Source organism: Juglans microcarpa x Juglans regia, chromosome 7S, assembly GCF_004785595.1.
Source record: "Juglans microcarpa x Juglans regia isolate MS1-56 chromosome 7S, Jm3101_v1.0, whole genome shotgun sequence".
Lineage (NCBI taxonomy): Eukaryota > Viridiplantae > Streptophyta > Magnoliopsida > Fagales > Juglandaceae > Juglans > Juglans microcarpa x Juglans regia.
In genome coordinates this window covers 20,025,768-20,046,631 of record NC_054607.1, presented here as the reverse complement: position 1 = coordinate 20,046,631, position 20,864 = coordinate 20,025,768, and the positions used below count along the sequence as shown (strand labels likewise).

Below are 20,864 nucleotides of genomic sequence, written 5' to 3'. Positions count from 1 at the left end.
CCCATCGTTACAAAAGGAAATTTTATCAGCTACATCATATCAAAAAATTGACTAGTACAATGGAATATTATGTAGAACTCATAGATACAGGAAATTTATGAAGAGTAATGTTATAGTCTTACGATATCTAAGTCTCGCACACTTATTTTGAAAACAAAAGTGAGGTTCATTATTAAAAAAATATTTTTTTATGAAAATTTCATATTTATTCACTTCTAGTAAAGAGAGTCTTCGAGGCTTACAAACCCACCAAATAGCATTTCTCATTTACGAACTATCTCATCTCAAATGCTTCTCATCAACATTCTATTGGTAATTACTAAAATCTCATCTCTAGGGTTTCATCATTCATGATGCAAGATGACAAAAGCTTCTCAGATGATCTAAAATTTCAAAGATTTCAATAATCCAATGGTGGGAAGATAACTTGAAGAAACCCAAATGGTGGTACTAATATGAATAGTGGAATGTACAAAATACCAACTAAAAAAAAGTTGGAACAGTTTTTGTATGGAGGAGAGGAGGAAGAGAAGTGAGAAGCAAAAGAAACCAACCCGTGAAACATTATAGGCTAATTGAGCATGTTAAGAGCACTACTACAAACATTTAACAATTTGATTTTCTTGTATTTATTCATTAGGTAAAAACAGTTGTAGCTTTACATTTAATTTCTTTGATCTTATCATAAACATCATCTATCGCCTGTTTCTCATATCATAGGCAGACATCAGATGATTCTAATTGCATATTACACATCAAGAGCCCCATTCATAGTGGGGGAAGTACAATAAGAAAAGAGGAAAAAAAAAAAAAATCAGATTCCCCTTGGTCCCTCCTATGTTGACATTAAGCAGTGTGCATTAGAAAATATGTAAATACTCTCTAGAAATGCTTTCCTTTATCAGTAAAAAATTAAAGGTGAGAAAGGAGGTTATGTAACCCGGGGACCATCAAAAGATTGGATCTTTCTTAGATTCCAGTGAAGGCCCTCATGGATGCTGCGAAAGAAATCATCGGTGGAATCAACCAGACAAGCTGTAGGCACAGGCCAAGGTGCCATGCTGCACACAAGAGCGTCTCCTGGGGCAAGCTGTTTCCTGTCCTTACCATCGAATGATGCCCACGCGTGGCTTCTGCTATTGAAAGGTACTTGCACTCGCAATGTCACATGCTCAGGTAATATAAGAGGCCGAAAGGATAATGAATGTGGGCAAATTGGTGTAAAAAGGATGCCAGGGACCTGCAATTTTAGAGATGAATCAAGAATCAAGGATAGGCTGATGATGAGATATCTCATTGAATGAACTTCCAAACCCAGCTTTTATGAAAGAGGATCCTCTTTCAGAATCTCATTGCAAATTAGACAAAATCTGAAAGTAGAATCTAAATGAGTGACTTTAAACTGAAGAATCTACCCAACGAAATAATTCCTCCGCCAATTTTGAGTTGAGAACATGCCTCTTTCATACCGTCCAAAAACTTAACTTCTTAAAACCATAGCCTTGCCCCAGATTCCACTATTACTTTTTCTCTTTAACCTTGCAATGTCTTCAACATTAACTGATTTTTTCAGAATTGTCTAAGATGGCATCACCATTTAATAGAACATTGATTTTTATGCCGGAGGATGAAAACTTCTAAACCAAATTCTCTCCAACTGCCCCATTTGTGGCACTATTTCTACCTCATGTCAATGTCTTCATTTCTCTTCTCCAAGCACAATCTCTCATGCCTAGTTATACAGCCATATTATGCAATCCTGCAGTTTTTTAAGTTAAAAGCATTTATCTTAGCAGGCCAAAACATAAGAACTTTTCAATGTTGGAATCTGGCATAGCTCTTGCCAAACCCAAACATTTTCACTCCCTCAGCCTCCATCCATACCTAACATTTTAGAGTGCTAAGAAACCTCGCTAAGAATATAACCTTACACCTGACGATTACAAGTAAGCCTCTCTTGCTATCGAACTAAAACCCATGAATTTTGAAGAACATTTTAGTTACCTATTAATGAGGAACTATGTCATCCCCTTTTTTATTTTGCACTTCTACATGTCAAATCATTCACTTCAACCTTTTTCTCAAGGGCCTTCCCAATCACATAAAGAGACATCCTGGAGATACCAATTTTCTTGTAGGGTTTAGATTGCTAGCAGGCAAGCACATGCAATGCATGCACGCCAGAATGTCAACAGACAATTTCTGCAGTCTATTGTTCAAAATTATGTACAAAGAGGGAGGGGGTCATCTACTGTACCCCTAAGTTCGGCTAAGGAGCTCAGGTCTATGATGTATACTTGATTTCAGGTAATTTATCATTAATAATATTTAAACGTTTGAAAGCTTGAGTATAAAAACTGTTCTTTCTTATGAATTGGAGAAAGTCCTGAAACTGAAAACATCATGCTGGCATCATTATAACTGGTGGCAAATATCATTCTTTGTTTTTTTTCTTTCTTCTCTTCTGGCTTAACAACGATGGCCTTCTATGTATAGCAGCCAATCAAGACCACGAAGTTATGCCATCATTGCTTCCGGGAACATGTAAGGGAGAAATCTCTAGTACTCTTTTATCCAATCTTCCCAAATATGTATCACCCGAAGGCAAAGGGCATAAGCAAAATGAAACAAATAGAAATAAAAGCCACACCACATGGACACCTGTTTTTTGTATAATAGCAAACAAGAGTTTGCTGACTCTTCTCCCTCTCTCATATTTCGTTTTCATTCAATTTTCCTTGGAAATCTTAATGGGTTTCGCCTCCAATGTTGTTAGTTTAATCATTTTCATGCTGAAAGATACGTTTAGAGGATATGCACAGGATCGTAACACATTATTCGCAGAACAAATACACTTTCTATTATGCCGCTAAACCTTGTTGGGACTTCGACGGTCTTAAGTAGCGCAATCACATATTGCATAGCCAACTATCTAGTGAATATGGGGTTTTTTAGTTAAATACGTTTCACCCAGATAATTACAAACTTTAAAAGAGAAATAATCTAATGTGAATATTATATTCTAATTTAATTTCTTGAAATAAAACAGGAAAACAAAATGTAGTTACCATAAAATTTTAAGTGAGATCAAATTCTAGTTTGATGATATATAAGAAAGACCTATTAAAAAATGTTGACAATTTGTAAGTCACCTCTTAAGACTGGCCATTTAAGAGTATTGGTCAGGGCCAGTTATGAATTGTGGACAAGAGCAAGAACAAAAATATAAAAACTAAATATACAAATTGGGCAAGATTATAATATATATTTTTTTCCTCAGAGCCTTGGGGGGCTGTGGCCCCCCGGCCTCGTCCCTGCCTGATAACTACATCCATTAGATGTGCATTATTAGTAAAAAATATATACATACTAATTTGCTAAGCAAGAGCCAGTCACCATTCATAGTCACTAGAGGCATTCCGTTTGCAAGATAAAAACAACAAAATTCAATGTACCCTTCAAATATAAATATTGTGACTTGTATGCCTCAGTACATATATAATGCAATTCTCCATCAACAATGAAATAACTTCTCTTGAAATATTATGCACCTAAATTTATATAACATGGTGTTGTGATAATAAGATATGAAAGCATAAACATACCTGCGGATGGACCATTGATCCTCCAGCTGCCAACGAATATGCGGTACTGCCAGAGGTTGTCGATAAAATTAACCCATCCCCTTGCACAGAAGTGACAAAGGAGTCGTCGCAATAGCATTCCAAATTTGTGAGGTATGACGATATTCCACGATCAATTGTAACCTCATTCAAAACAAGTATTGGTTCTTCAGTTTCATACTCATTTTTGGCTGCATCCCTAATAACATGGCACTGCAAACGGTGCCGTAATGTGATACTAATTGGACCCTTTAAAACAGAGTCAAGACATTCTCTGTAATGTTCAGTGTCTGAATAATGTTAAGCACCACCTTTTTGTCAGATAACAGAAAGAAAACACTTATGTCAAAAAGAAGATGAAGAGAGAGGTGGAAATGGCAAAGGCTAGGGGTGTCGGTCCGTCCCGGGGGGGGGGGGAATTTTCGGTCCATTATTTTCCCAGGACCAGTAGCTATTGGTCCGTTCAGTCCAGCCCAATTATTTTATTTCATTTTGTTTCATTTATTTATTTTTCAAATAAATTAATAAAAAAATTATTTAAATTACTACATTAAAATTAAGTAAATTATTAATGTGGATTATGTAATTAACTCACTAAAAAAGATATTTTACTATAATTATATTTATGATGTTAATAGTTACTACTTACTAACTTAGACTTTACTCTTTAGTATGCATAATTATTAATAAATAATAATGTCATATTATGGTTAATGAATATCAAATACTTTCATTGTACATAGATTATTCATACTTGGTTGCAACTTAGGTATTTAAAAAAAAAATTACCTAATTATTTTAATTAAGTGTAAATAGTAGAGTATGTATGAATGTATGATATATATTAACTATTTACATATAATGACATAAATTATCAATGTCATTATCACATAATTTATGATTTATTATTAATTGATAGAATATATTATTTTATATTTTATATGGTCAATGATAATAAATTAGATGAAAAATACATCATTAATTTATATAATTACTATATAAAAATAATATATTAAATTATTAAATTTATTTTTAAAATATATATAGGAGTTTGATCCGGTCCAAAATTTATAGACCCTGGGACTGGACCGAATTTCTTTGGTCCACAATTTGTGGGACCGAGACCGACTGGTGTCAACTTCGGTCTGGTCTAGTCTAGACCAAACCATTGGGTCTAGTCGGTTTTTCCGGTCCGGACCGAACTCCTTACACCCCTAGCAAAGGCTAATGTCTAGGGGTGTCATCAAACTTCCAAATTGTTTTAGAAACAAACACCTTTAAACAAGATGGAGGATACGGAAAGGGGTCATAAAGCCAAGAGACCCCAAAGAAAACGGAACAATTGGAGGAACCGGTCCTTTGAACATGGATGCTGCCTGAACATGAGTAGATAATAATTGTTAAGTATGGTTTGAAAGCAAAAGAGTCAGAAATAGATATCACAATGCCTAGTACGAAATTAAGTTGATGAAGATGCAAATTTCCAAGAATAAAAGCCACTCCAACAAAAGTATTATTCGACAAATCATTTTGCGCCTTACCTTGAGAGATAAACACAGCCTTCAGAATAATCATCAATTTTAGAGAAGCTTTCTTATAATGATAATAAAATAGGACAAACCAAGAGGCAAGAAGGGGAAAAATCTGGAAAACAAATAATGCAGTACTCTAGTCAAAGTTGACAAGAAGGCCCTTTAATTAATTAAAACCGCCAGAGAATACAAATGCAGAATTATACAAAATTCAAATTTTGTGGTTCCTTAGTTTCAATTGATGTTAATAGTCTGCTGATATATATACCATTTCTTTTTTCTTTGGGTACTTTATCCATGTAAGCCACAATTACACACTAAAACAGAGAAGGGGTTTTTTTTTGGGGGGGGGGGGGGTGGGGCGTGGAATCAACGATGCGACAGTGTTGTCAAAGTTACAAATTAAGTTCAAAGGGTATTGTCTATGTATTTATTTTTATTTTTATAAGTAATAAAAGATTTATTCCCAAGAAATAGGCATAAAAGATTTTATGCCCAAGATTTTTTTTGATAAGTAATAAAAGATTTTATTGTCAATGTATTTATTTAAGGTTGGCAGCGTAACACATTAGAAAACTAACATTTCACATTTTTATATTGTGTGCTCCCTTTTACCTTAGACCCTAAGAGGAATATGTTATTAACCAAATCTAACAAGAACAGCTTTCACTACCAGGTACCACACTGAAGAGTGTAGCAAGAACAGATTTGCATTTGTGCTTGTTCCAAAGTTGATGAAGATAAGGAGCGACAGAAGGTAATCACCTTAATTAAGATCTTAATTCCAGTACACATTATGAATCATTTAATAAAAGCTAAAAGTAAATACACATACCCAAAGGACTGTTCCATCCCCACCAAGAGTTGCTACAAGGTCAACTTTTGTATGCAGGAGCGAAATTTCCTTCTCTGCAATAATAAGAAAGTCATAAAGAGTAAGATTACAACAGTATATCAATGATCAAACATAGGTAACGCTAGATGGAATAATCATCATACGAGAAAATTAATTGATTAATAGATGAGTAACCATTGACATTCATGTGTTGTATGATTATCAAAGTAGATTTAACTTTTAAATCCAAGCTAACTGTTTCCATTTTACAACCGTCAGCAGTGGAAGCATAATCATAAAATAATTCAGGCAAGCACTTAATTTGGTGGCTAGAAAGGTAATCAGGTCCCTTTATTGCAACAAATGCAGAAAACGGTGCTGGTACAAATATATATGAGCTCATATATACATTCACAGAAATAAATATGTTGCCCTTAAAAGTTCCAGGAGGTTATAACAGCCAGTCCAAGGAAAAGTTTGATCAACAGCATGAAAGAACTAATGAAGAAGGAACAAGCAAATGCTGTTTAATCAATAATAGCGTTATAATATCTTCCAACTACAAAAATCTCAATGCTCACCATCTTTCCACGTTTGTACAAAATTGAAGTAAGATGACTCTGTTAGAAGTTCAACTCGTACGTGTGGCTCAACATATATTTCCAACTTTTTCTGCTCTCTCAACCATCTGGGAAGAAGAAGAAAACATTATTTTTCAACTCAAGATTTCGCTGAAGGAAAATAAGAAACTAAAATTCAACCAATTTAAGCAAATTGGAGAAGAAGGGGGGGGGGGGGGGGAGGGGAGGAAGAGAGAGTATAATGATACAAATAGCAATAGAAAGAGGAATGAATAATACCCTAGCCACTATGTTAAATAATTTATCCAAGTATTCTTAACGTGTGGTAAATTTAAGTTGTTGGCACACTTCCTAACAACTAAAAATTCTCTGATTTAGTTTCTAACATCAAGACTTGAGAGCTGGTTTGAGTAAGAGGTCTTCAAGACTCTTGAAACAACAATTGGTGATTTCTTCTATTCTGCACGTCCAAGGACCCTTTCTTAAATACCAGGCAGCTTTGTGCATGAGAGGAAGCATTAGTGTGCATTTGTTACACATTATTGGCCCACTTCCTGATATCTCAAGCTTTTGGGATTTGTGGCTTCTAACGAGAACTTATGCTACTTAGATGTATCCATATGATAAAAAAAATTAAAAAAAAAAAAAAAAACCTTTAAAAGCTTAACAAAGAACTTATGCTAGTTAGATGCATCCATATAATCAATTTTTTTTTTTACCTTTAACAGCCTATATCCTTCACACTTGCATGAATAAAGCATTGATAGCCCAAATTAGACTATAACATGAGGAAAACTAAAATTTAGGATTAACGTAAAAAAAATAAAAAAAAAGGACCCAGAGCACAAATATCTTCACTTCCCAACAATTAGTACAAAACTCCATGAAAAATTGACAATTAGATATGCAGTAAAAAAAGTAATGGAATCGATATTAGTCTATCAGGACAAGAGCACAGAGTATGCTGGGTTTTGAATTTTACAAGCCTGCATCTATGTGACATCTATCAGGGAAAACTAATGATCAGCAAATACCCCTCATCAGGATGGTTTAAGTAATTATAAAAGTAAAGCTTGTCAATCTACTTCCGCATCTGTTCTTAGTATTATGCCATATGAAATGCTCTCAATTGCTTTGGAAGGTTACCAACTTTAACGACAGAGTTCCTTTTAGAATGATATGCTCCACAAAGATGTATGCATAGACACCAATGGATATCTTAGGAGCCAATAAGGCCACAGTTCGATCTTATCAATTTGGACTCCACATGCTTATTTCTTGGAATGTGCACAGACACCATAAGGTAAGGTCAGGTGGCTAGGGTACCCATCTAGTAACAAAAGAAATTACATAACTGAAAGTCAGTTAGATGGAAGCCCCAATCATATTAAACATTTCGAAAAAATCTATAACATCACTGACTGATGATTGCTGCTATAGAATATCTTGTGTTTTCTAAGAACCATGTCTAAGATTATTTCTGGAGAGAGAGAGCTGACAACACCCTCATCACTCTCTAATTTTTCACAGTTGAATCTCATTCAGAGCTCATACAAAATGTAGAATCTTACCCAGTTCTTTTCTCTTTCTCTTTTTCATGAGTGAATATTACCCCAGGTCTCCTCAAAGTTCAATAAATTGTAATCAGACCCACTTGCCAGTAACACATTACATTGTAGTCGTAATTTGATGATAAAAAAGCAGGAAACATGTAATAGAAGTTAAAAAAAGACTTTGTAGCAGTTCTAGAACAATGGTAGCTGATTTAATATAAAGTCAATCCTAGACTAGGATATAGTATATTGTCTGCAGGAATTTCTCAGAGCTTCCTTCTCTCATCAGGTGTATTCGTAATATAGTACCTTGATAATGTCTATATTTCTTTTCTTGATCAGTAGTAAAACTTGTCTTACTTAACAAAGCAATTTCTCAGAGCTCAACTCCAGCACTCTATTGAAAGAACTAGCAGAAAATGGCTCTTAGGATGCAAAATGCGAGATTATAGTTTTGTATTCACACCTGACCATTTCTGCACACAGAATTCGAACAGAAATTGAATTTGGTTTGGTCAAAACAAGCACAGTTCGCGGGTGTGATTCCCACCTCAAAGAGATCTGAAAGGAAAATGATTATTACATTAGACAATAGATGGCAGACCACAAAGCTGTGTTAAAAAATATGTCCATTTACACCAATTAAGCCAGGACCCAATCTGCCCTGCTAGGTAGTGATTCCACAAATAAAATGGGGACAGGGATGAATTTTCATTCCTGGAGCAGGTGGAGGGATAGGTGTTCACCCCCCCACCCCACAACACCAAGAGCCCATATTTTCATTACAAAGTATCTTCACATATTTTTAAGATATGGAAAAATCAACCATATATGTCTAATAATTTATAAAACATTTAATGTAAATTTGAGAGTAAAAGTTTACTGAAATTGATGATTGTTCAATAGAAACATAGGTTTATACTCGAAAGCTGGCAGGGGTGGGGATTTAATTTTCTAATGGCAAGGACAGGAAATCCCTCACATCCCCAAAGCGGAAACACGGCCGTTCATTGGCCCCAACCAACCCTGCCCTGCCACACCCTAGTCCCTATGAACTGATTCTAACAGTCCCTCAAAGAGAGTGCTGCAACTTTGTCCTTATATTAGAAGAATGTAAAGGTGAGAACACAGATAGATCAGTAACAAAAACCATTGATTTGACACATTAAATTGGTAAAATAACAGCCTCTTGCATAAAGAATAATCTGTACCTGCTTACTGCTGCGTTCTGCAGTAGTTATATTGCCTCTTTCAAAAGAGACAATATCATGTTTGTGCTGATCACTTTGTTCACCTTTGCAGCACCATGAAAGTTTAAATGAAGCCTGTCTAAGAAACATAGTTATATCAATCTGGACAATAAGGTGCTAATTATGCTGCAAAATTGTCTCATTTAATATATTAATTTTGCATGTATAGGGCCATGGAATAAGGGCTAGAAAATTTTTAGAAGAAAATCCAATCCTAATAAATAAGGACAACATCAAAACCAACAATATCATAACAACCATGAAAAGGACCTTTATATACACAATAGATTAGGTTAAACACCTTCTACAAGGAACATTGACAAATAGTAATGATTAATACCTAGACTAACAGGCTACCATAGAAATGGTCTGATGCTTCAAACAGATATCAGATTGAATTAATGCATTAAAAAATAAATGGTCCATTACAAAAAGCCAGGACTCATTAACAGGGTGGTAACTGAAAAACTACCTTTCTAATCATCTGGGAATCAAAAACAGGTTCCCCATCCTGAAGAACTTCATGGGAGCAAATTCCATTCCTCCCATTATGCTTTTCAAATTGACCATTTGCTTCGTTGCACCATGCTGATTGGTTGACCAAGTTCTCCATTCTTGCATTATCAAAATCACCACCATACTCTCCAGGTGACTCCTCTGCAATCCAAGCCAGAAATTTCCTTGAATAAGGAGAAATTATAAAACTAGAAGAGAATCTAGACACAGTGAGGGGAGGGGGAGGGGGAGGGGGAAGGGGGGTGTGTGTGTGGAGAGAACCTTAGTTATGGCAAGATAGTGGGTGGTAACCCAAACGTTCATATATTACCAAGATATCAGTTTGGGTCTCTTTAACCGTTTCTATGACAAAAACCTGCCTACGATAACCTTCGTCCCATCTTTGAGCCCCCCTTAAATATTGGGATTGAGAAGAAACTTTGCAAGATCAAGAGTAGTCAAGATCAATGTTCTTGTCCTTGATCACAGATATCAATAGCTAAAATCCTCCCCCTAACATGATATATGTGACTGCAATCTCCATCTTAAGTACGGCCTCTAACCTGTTTACGTTTAACCCAAGTTAATGTCTCACTAACTTTTGCAATTGACAGAATTTTCCTACACCCATTACAGCACTCATCATTGTCCAACCATATCCAAAGCAGAAAAGCAAAGTATTATTCTTACTTAAAAATAGTTTATAGCATTTGTTGACCAAAGAGAAGATGTTATATAAATAAACTCAGTGTTTGCTCACAGCTTCGGTTTTTGCTAGCAACTGGCATCAAGGACTTCAGGCCTTTAACCCTAGTGGGTGGTGTGTAAAGATCATTGCTAAAGTTCTTGCAAGAAGATAAAAATTGGTGTTGGCAAAGAATATTCCCAACTCCCAAAATGCCTTCATTAAGGGAAGGCAAATCTTGGAATTTGTTCCCGCTGCTACCAAATGTCTTGATAGCCACTATATCCCACTTGTGAGACACGGAAGTGCTTTGTAAACTGGACATAGAAAATGCATATTTTCATGTGAATTGGTTTTTTCTACTTTATTTGTTGAGAATGTGCGGTATTGGGGAGAAATGATATAATTGGATAGTCCATTGTATTTCCTTGGTCCATTTTCTATATTGGTGACTGGAAATCCTATGTGGTTTTTCGAGAGCACTCTAGGATTATGACTAGGGGACACCTTATCCCTTCTTGTATTTGTTTAAGTTATGGAGGTTTCTTATCAGTCTTTTCATTGGGTGCAAGAAATGGTGGAAGATGGTTCCTACTTGCTTGATGTGGTTGTGTATTTGGAGGGAAAGAATGACAGGAATTTTGAAGATCATGAACGGACATTGGAGGAGCTCAAAACCTTATTTTTTAATAGTCTATTCCTTTGGACAGACTACATAGACTTTAATGGCTAACTTTTAATGATTTTCTTTTTTAACTTTTTCTATGGGCGATCAAGGAATAGATAGGAATGACTCACCCTACCCTTCCTTCTCCCAGTTACTGCCTATAATGGGTTAGTTACTGGGTCATAAGCATTTTTCAATTGATGACTTTCTTGTATACACCCTGTGTACTTGGATGCACCTTTTGTGAAATTTAATGAAGTTCTATTACTTTTAAAAAAATATTTTGAAGTTTCTGGTTTGAAGGTTAATTTTACTATCTCGGGGTTGCTCCCAGTTGGCAATCTATAGAACATGGTTATTTTGGCGGGTTTTCTTGGCTGAAAGATTTCTGATTTGCCCACAAGTTATCTTGGTCTTCCATTGCGTTTCTTGGCTAGGTAGAAGTGATATACTTGTCTAAGGGTTCATGTGTCTTTTTATGATTGGTCTTTGGGAGAACATTAGAAGGGGTTAGGAGGATTTGTCCCACTTTATTAGATATGAGGTGGGTGACGGGTACTAGATTAATTTTTGGCATGATGTGTGGCTTGGAGATCAGCTTTCAAAAGGTGCTTTACCATAGTTATTGAGCACTGTACATTTCAAGGATGCTTTTGTGATGGATCATTGTCGGTTCTTGCAAGATACTCATTAGTGGACAGTTAATTTTGCTAGAGAGATTAATTACTAGAAGGGGGATCTCTTCACATCGTTCTTCAAACGATTGCAGTTTGGGATGGGGCGGTGAAGACAAACTGGTCTGGGGCCCAACAAAGAAAGAAGTGTTTGAAGTAAAGTCTCTCTACAAAGTGTTATGTGCTTTTGATTGTTCCCCTTGTCCTTGGAAGATTATTTGGTGAAACAAGGTACCCCAAGAGCGAACTTTTATATAAGGAAATGAGATTCTCACCATAGATAATTTCAGGCAACGCTGGGTAATGGTGTTGGACTGGTGTTTCATGTCTAAGAATGGTGAATCAGTAGATCATCTGCTTTTACATTGCGAGGTGGTCAGGACCATGTGGAATGATTTTTTTGCAAGCATTGGATTATCATGGGTTATGCCTCTTAGACTGGTGGATTTCCTAGCAAGTTGAAGAGACCTCCAAGGTAATTCATAGGTGGTAGCAATATGGACAGTGGTTACTTACATGTATGTGTTGGTGTATTTGGCAGGAGAGAAATGATAGAAGCTTCGAAAATTGCGAGAGAACAATTGAGGAACTGCTTCAAAGATTGCAAGAGAACAATTGAGGAACTTAAGGTTTTCTTTTTTAAATCATTGTTCTTATGGGCAGGGCCATTGTTTGTAATGGGCTAAATGTCCATGATTTTCTACTTTCAGTTGTAAACTCTAGGGTACTTCTCATGTATACTCCATGTGTACTTTGGCTTTGCCTACTTTTAATGATTAAAAAAAAATCTTTTATATATGGACAATGGTTTTAGGGAAGATTCTTACCTTGGATAATGTAAGGAGGCGGCAAGTTGTAGTAATTTATTTGAGTTGCATGTGTAAAAAGAGTGGAAACGATGGATCACCTTTAATTTTACTATGAGATAGCTGGTAGTTCATTTCTTTATGAAAATTTTATTAATGTCAATAGAAGACTAGGAGAAGCCCAAGTACACAAGATGTAGAAGAATATAACACCTAGTTAGGGTGAAGAAGAAATAGATAAAAGGAAGTCATGAACATTAAGTCCATAGAAATCTATAGCTATTGACCGGAGAAATAATGTGTTGAAGAAGAGACTTCTAAGACTTCCTTTCCCTCGAGATACACCACAGAATGCAAATGGGGACCATATTCCAAATAGCTGCAATTCCCGAAACACTAAAGAGATTTCTCCAAATGGCAATTGGACCAACCATGCTCCCAAGCATAACCCATTCGAGGTTGTCCAAGGTCAGGATTTTCCCCAAGGAAGCTGTCCATACGAAGAAGGTAGCTTTTTACGTCCTCTTACTCCTCCAAATATTCTTCCAAGGAAAAGAGTTGTTCTCCCTATTAGTGATAGCTTTACAGAAAGAGTGAACAGAAAATTTCCCTTTCCTAGAGGGAGTCACTGTATTTTATCTACCTCTTGGCTTCTTACCATAGCTAGTACTTCATTGAACACAATCTTTTCAAGTGATTAATCTCCTAGCATGTTGGAGGAGCAGTTCGGCTGCCATGAGTCCGTATTATTGTGAAAAATGATATCATCTTGTTTAATGTGGTGTACTTGGAGGGACCAAAATGGGCGGCGCCACTTTGAAGATTGTAAGAATTCAGTGTTGGACCTCAATAGTCGCTTTAACATCGTGGTCCACAATAAAGTCAAATTTTCTATTTCTAGCTTTTAAGGACCTTCTAGATTTGTTTCCTTTTTCTATTTAGGTGAATCTCTATTATACCTCCAATGTACTGGGGTAATGTCCTTTTAATTAATAAAATCCATCAGAATTGTCACAAAAAACCTCCCACTTGAGCATCAGTAATTGTGGGAAAAGAAGTCTGCCCAACACATTTGGCATTGCTTGGCTATCTAGAATATGGGAGCACTGAGAGGTAGAAGAATGAACTTGGAGGATAGGATCATAAAAGATAAGCTAAATTCTTTATCTAAAGACTCTATTGTTAAATAAAAAAAATTCACAGGGTTCGATGCAGAATATATCCCAGGAAAAGGAGATAATGCAATCTTGATGGATAAACTCTATATTAAATATCTTGAGCAATTCCTTGAGCTTAAAAAGAGTGAACAAGATAGATTGCATCATGCAAATTATTTTATTTTATTTTTTATGACGGGGAAAGCATCCATAGCAAAGCCCTTAGGACTCACCCATGGAACTTAAACCCCCGGGGAGACTAGCATAGCAACCCACCGCCATGGCCTCTCATTTAAACTGCAGTTTGATCCCAAGGGGAATCAAACCTGTGACATGGGGCTCATGCACACAAGTTCGCCCTTACCACTTTGGCTACCCAAGGGTGGGTCCATCATATGCAAATTATAAAATAATATAGTGGGAAATTTCAAGGGATTCTACATGAGAGAGTTTAACAAGAGACTTAAGCCTCATTTGTTTTTGCAGATGAGATGAGTTGAGATAAAAGTTGAAAGTTGAATAAAATATTGTTAGAATATATTTTTTTAATATTATTTTTGTTTTGTGATTTGAAAAAGTTGAATTGTTTATTTTATTTTGTATTGGAATTTGGAAAAGTTGTAATGATTAGATGAGATAAAATGAGTTGAGAAGTTTCCTGAAAACAAACGAGGCCTTAATTGGTTTCCTATGAAAAGTTGGTGAAGAATACAAGTGAATCCGTAAGGAACAGATATTAGGTTAGCAGCAATTGCTTTGACAGGATTACTTTTGTAAAAAGTGAAAGAGATGAGAAAGACTTGAAAAGTTATGCAAAGAAAATTTTTAAACTCAAATGAAAATTTCAAAACAGCATTTTGAGAAACTTAAAATCTTAACATATCTATTTTGTGGCATAAAACCACAATTAAACCTTGAAAAATGTTTCCATTACCAGAAATGCATTGATTTCCATAATATTTTCCAGATGAAATGACTTTAGCTTGGAGTTCACTGTTTTCAAGTCTTGAAATCCTTTGGGCCAATGACTCTAGAGTGAAAAATATGGAAATGTCATCATCTTGGTAACCTGTACAGATTTCTTAAGTGGAAGATCAGCTAGTAATTCGGTGCAATTCAAAGCAAGTACCTTAAAATTTCCCAGCAGACTAGACACGGAAGCACTAACTCATCTTTCACATTGCATTATCTAGGGAAGTCTGAGTCCACCAACTACGAAGCTTTTCAAAAATTTCATGTCCGATGGGGGAACACCCATAATCTGATGATAATGAGTCCAGATTTTATTAGCAAGCTAACTAATAGAAACAAGTTATCCAAGTTTTCATGAATTGGTTCAGTATGATAGAGGGTTCAAGAAGTCAACAAACAATGTGGTCTAAATTTCTCTCCCACACAAACACACAATTCAAGTTTCTCTTTACCTTCTATCCAAATAAGAAGATTCGTGCATAAGATGATATTACAGTTGAGAAAGCAGGAGATATTCTGATGAGAGAGAAGAAGAAAGGAGCATTTCCTGAGAATTTTACAGAAGGATAATAAGTCAAGAGAGAAAAAGACTCACCACAACAACTTAAGGGAATAAGATGTATCAACTAAATTAAATGAGAAGTTACCATCGATTTAATTCCAAGATCCTATGTCTACTAAAAGGAAACTTCTCCTCAAAAACTCTTAAGGAAATGAGAAAGATCTCCAACATTTTGTTTTGGCTCGACTTATAATCATATATGAAATAGCAGACGGTATAAATTTCATAACACTTTTCTCACAGCATCCGTTGCATGAAAACGCCCTTGAGATGCTACACAGTGGATTAGGAGACAAAGGAGGAAGAAGAAAGGTTCAGAATGTCTGCAAACTATCATAAAATGAATCACTAGATAAACTGATGATGAACAAGAAGTCAAGTAATATTAGGTTTTCATTGAGTTGGCACCCGCCTCCCCCCACCCTTTCTATTTGACACTGATTACAAAGGAATATCTTAAGCATGTCACAGAACGGTCCTATTGTGAATTTATTTGTTGACAATGTGGTATTACTTCATGAGACAATAGTGAAGATAAATGGAATCGTAAAACTAAAACTGTAGAGAGATGCGTTTGAATAAAAAGGTTATATTTTTTTACCCATAAGTTAAAAGAATAAAAAGATTATAGTATCAGACTAGAGAAAGCTAAAAACTGTAGAGAGATGCTTTAGAATCAAACAGCTGCATTTGCAGACAAAGTCAATACGTAACTAGCGAACCTTTTAACACTTTAAAAAAATGAAAATAAAAATGTTGCAAGACTGAATATTTCCCAAAGATTTCCTTTTAGTTACCTTGGATCAATGACTAGAACAATAAGAATAATAATAGAGTGATGTAAATTAAGCGAATTGGTGCTTTGCACATTGCTGTGCAATCACAAGTCTAAATATTAAAAGGAAGATCCAAAATATTCTTTCACTGAGAAGTGAGAAGTACTACAGTCTACATTAATAAGTTTCGAAAACCATTTTTTTAACCCAGCAAGTGTAAGGTTCAAAAGATATATGGTGTGAAACTTAAAACCTGAAGACACTTAACATCCATTACAAGGGCACTGAATACTTAAAAAAGGATAGGATAAGTGATAACCGCAATCTGAACAAGATAAAGGTGACATGAATGATGAATAAATAAAGCAAACTATGATGAAAGTACAATGAAGACCAATATCTATGACAGTGAGGAAGTGATATGGTATTAGTAAACTATCTACAAAGAAAAGAAAGAGTTCAAAAAAAAGTTTCTGTGGAGCTGTAGGGTCATGGTGGAAGTGTGCACCAAAGAACTGCCTGGCCTTCAATAGAAGAACTAAGTCAAGGAAAAGGATAGCAGTAACCATCTCCAAAGTATTCGGGATTAGGCTTATTTAAGTTGAGGTCAATTTATATTTCCTACTATTAAAGAGCTGTTCTTCCACATACTTAAAATAACATAAAAAGTATACATAAATTAATTCTGCTACTGTTCAACATTAGAAAAACCTTTAAACTCCAGCATATTCCGTGCTCTCTCCAGTTCATATTTACGCTTCCATTCAGCTGCCTCAGCTTGAGCAGAAGCCTTTCCCTCAGCAGCACGTCTTAAGGCCTTTGCAACAGCTAGAGAAGAGATGGAAAAAAATATAAGCATAATGGCTTCTATATTAGATTCATATGCAGAGCATTTACTTATATTGAATATGTGCGTAACGTAGAGGATTGAGCATGAACGTACTTCTCATAGCTTCTGAGAACTCTATAAGGTGGTCATCAGATCCCTGAACTGAAGGTTGAAGAAGTTCATCAATTTCTTTCTCCGAGAAGAGAGAAAATGAATTGGGAAAACCATTCTCTGGCTGCGAGCATGATATACTTGCCTCTCCCTACCCACATCAAGCATATCAGATCATATTCAAGAAAAAATGTGTGTAAAATATGCCAAATTTCTAAGTTAAGTAAGGTAAGATAATGTGTTGTATTAAAATATATGATACAGCACACAAATAAGCATTGTACCTTGCCAAGGTAGTTATAGTCTCAAAAAAATCATTTAAAAAGACATTAGAAGAAGACCAAAGGTACTTGAAATGATAACGACGGCATGCCATTTGACTTCTTCCATGACATATTCATTTCATAGGAAATATCCTACTTCCTAACCTTCATAGATATAACCAGCAGGATAACCTCAAGTCATACACCAAAGCGAGATTTCAAGAATTGTACTTCCAACTTAAGACGAGAGGGGGTCAAAAAGATCTTCAACTAGGTAGATGAGTTTAACCACCATGGAACTTGTCAGCAGAAGCAACCTGTCTATTAGTTCCCATTCTAGTGAATGGGAACTGGTCCTTCCACTTGTAATCATGACATGTCATCATCAGGGTTGCATAGTCCAAAATTCGCATAATTATGCATACATGTTTTTTCATTTTTTTTCAGCCATTACATTATATGAACATCAGTTATACCCTACAGATCTATGGGACATAGATTTTAATAAACCAGATAATCAATATCACCTATAAAATGTGTGGAAATGCAGGATTATAAGTAATGAAGAGTGCAAAATAGTTAGTTCGTAATTAAAATTTGAGGATTACAAACAAGACAGCTTGTCAAAAAGTTGGAATTGTAGCATGAAGTCACTGCATTGGTTTTATCTCAAACAATCACCAAAATACCAATTAATCCTTTACATTTCCTACCAGATTGCATGTCATACCATCAACAGTCGGATTCAAAGCTTGTGTACAAACAGAGCCTTTGATGAGCACAATCATAGTTAATAAGAGAAATGTTGCTCATAAGCCTTTTAATGATGAAAAATTCTACATACCACACTTTCATCCCACTATGACGAGTTAGTATTGCTCATCAGCCTTTGAATTTTCCCTTTTTAAAAATAAAGCCTGATCTAGGAGTGATGAAAGTGACACATTTTATGTTGTAGGATGAAAGTGGGATGGGAGTGTAGCATGCAGTGTTACTCTTTAATGATAAGCCTTTCATCGTCCTTTCAAGTGGCATCAAATGATTGGAAGATTTTGTTATTTTTCACTCACATGCCAATCATTGATGCCACATCGGGAGATGACGAAAGGATAACGGTTAAAAACTTATGCCAATATAATATCCATCTTTCTAATAAACGGGAGGTATACTTCTTATGAATATTCATTCCATCCATTTAATTATCTTTTTAACTTTCATAGAATAAATCATCAGGTTTCAAATTAAGCCGCAGATATCTACACACTTTCTCACCATAGTGATATGAATTATCGCTCCTAAAATACAAATTCACCCTCAACCCAAATTTCAAAACAATGAAAGCTGCACTCCCAGAAACTTCATCCATCCCAAATTCAAAATCTAGGCAACACAGAATCTTAAAATTTAAAGCTTGCACAAACTTTACATACTATGTTCCATCAAACTTCCTCTCACCCCACTGCTCATTATCACAAAGAGGCAAGGGATACACCACCACCAACCAAGCTATCCACAGAATGAGGTCAAAGTTCCGAAAACACTGGAAAAAAACACGAATTGCAAAGAACAAAAAATCCAAACATGCTAAACACCACATAAATACACATGCACAAACAACATCTGAGAACCCCAAAAAGGAAAAACATAGATAATTTGTAGAGATAGAGAGAGGGTGTTTGTTACAGAGGAATTGAGCTTGCTAGGAGCCATGGCTGAGTAATCTGACACAGAGAAAGAGAATACGGATTCCCTTCTTTCAGCGCTCACAACAGCTGCGTGATTTAGAGAAACTTGGCCATGTAACGGTAAAAGGAGCTAGAGGGAGACGGAGGATATTGGAGGAGTTCGGAGCAAACAAACAACGCGTGGCGGAGTCAAGGACTCAAGTTCAAGGTGTTTGTGTCTAGTCTATGTAGGAGAGAAGTCAAACCAGCCAACCAAATAAACAAAACAACAAGGAGTCAGATTTGGTGCACTTCGGAATGGGTTTGTACATTATCGTTTATATAATGGGATGAATTCAGCAACTCCTTTGGACCGGGAGCAGGGTAGGTGGGAGTGGCAATCCCTCCACTACGCATTGACTTTTTCTAGATCTGTCCAGGAATTTGTACAGATATTTTAAAATAAAAAATTTAATTTATATGCAAAATTATATTTTTCACGATAAATTACTTTTCACGACAAAATTTATAAATTCTAAATTTGTAGATAACATTTTCGAGATGAGTACTATATTTCTGTTTTTTTTTTCTTAAAAAAAAATATATATATACACATATAAGATATCCAAATTTTAAAATTGTAATAAATAATAATAAATAAAAAGTAATAAATAGTAAAAAAATTTCATCTAATCTCATCTGTATAAACAAGCGATGCACAATCTCTCTGTACATTTGACTCTCAATAAAAAAAAATCACATTTAGATATTAAAAGTGTTTCATCTTATCTCATTTTATTATTACTACTTTTTCAAATTCTCACATAAAATATAATAAATCATTCAACATTTTTAAATCTCAAAAGAATAATATTTTTTAAAAAATAATATTCTAATAATATTTTATTTAATATTTTATTTTTATCTTATATTAACTTACTATCTAAATGGCTACTTAAAATACAATACCATTAAATCTCACTTATCGCTAAAAATAAGAGAAACAAGATACTTTTATTTCATTGGAAGAACTAGAAAGTATCTATTTAATATAAGATTTAGACCATGATAATAAAGTAGAATAGGGATTGCCTTAAGGACCACGAAACTCGAGGGTTCAAAAGTTGCCTAAAAAACAAAAAGCAAAAATAAACTAACACCACAAGCAACAACAGGCGTAATAAATAGTAAATTAAATACTCGGCCATTGATACAAGAAAAAAGAAAAAAAAGTGTTACATATACAAAAGATTATAAAAAAATAAAGATTTTAGGCATTAAAAAGAGAACAAATCAAAGAGTCTTATGCCGTATGGAACATCTCTCTAATAGCCAAGTACAATAGAGGAAGGCCCATTAAACCAGAGAGTTTCTTGAACTTCTGTTATTTGGAGAGGTCCTTTTAAAAGCTCACTACAAGTAGAGTTTTCATGAATATATATATATATATATATATTATATATATTTTTATAAGTAGTATTAGATATCGTCATAGACGTACTATACAGGTTTCATATACTCCCTTTAAAAAAAAGTAAAACTTACTATTAAATTTTTTTTAAAAATGAGTGTCCAGGATTGATACATTCTAAAACTGTACAAATCAAATTATTTTTCTTTTTTCATTATGATGTGATGTAAACATTTTTCAGTATCCCATTACTTATTTTAGGAAAATGCCAAATGGAGGAAGGAAAAAAATTAATTTAATACGAAGAGTAACTGTAGCAATCCTATATGTTTTCTCTGCATATTTTATTTAATACCTCTAATGAAAAGAATTTAAAAAAAATAGTATTTAATGGAGGAAGGAAAATAAATAAATTTAT

General features: G+C 34.9%; 1 protein-coding gene and 1 long non-coding RNA gene across 7 annotated transcripts; both read right to left on the bottom strand.

Moving 5' to 3' along the window:
- Positions 1-605: 605 nt before the first annotated feature.
- On the bottom strand, positions 606-19,449 carry LOC121241512 (NAD(H) kinase 1). 6 transcript variants are annotated; one of them, XM_041139304.1, is made up of 12 exons: positions 19,055-19,444; positions 17,112-17,259; positions 16,939-16,996; positions 16,880-16,905; positions 9,847-10,031; positions 9,336-9,449; positions 8,591-8,685; positions 6,572-6,678; positions 5,991-6,064; positions 4,921-5,020; positions 3,606-3,913; positions 606-1,240 (listed from the first exon to the last, which is right to left on the bottom strand). In XM_041139304.1, the coding sequence occupies exons 1-12, from the start codon at positions 19,079-19,081 to the stop codon at positions 932-934; spliced, it is 1,551 nt and encodes a 516-aa protein (XP_040995238.1). In that variant the 5' UTR covers positions 19,082-19,444; the 3' UTR covers positions 606-931. The 6 variants fall into 6 exon arrangements, with proteins under 6 accessions (XP_040995238.1, XP_040995234.1, XP_040995235.1 ...); XM_041139306.1 differs by lacking the exon at positions 606-1,240 and adding exons at positions 1,249-2,267; positions 3,270-3,275 and having other exon boundaries at positions 16,880-16,996; positions 19,055-19,449; XM_041139300.1 differs by having other exon boundaries at positions 16,880-16,996.
- LOC121241514 lies at positions 11,412-13,024 on the bottom strand. The gene is made up of 2 exons (XR_005935728.1): positions 12,486-13,024; positions 11,412-12,453 (listed from the first exon to the last, which is right to left on the bottom strand). It is a non-coding gene; the product is annotated as an uncharacterized LOC121241514 (long non-coding RNA).
- Positions 19,450-20,864: the final 1,415 nt, after the last annotated feature.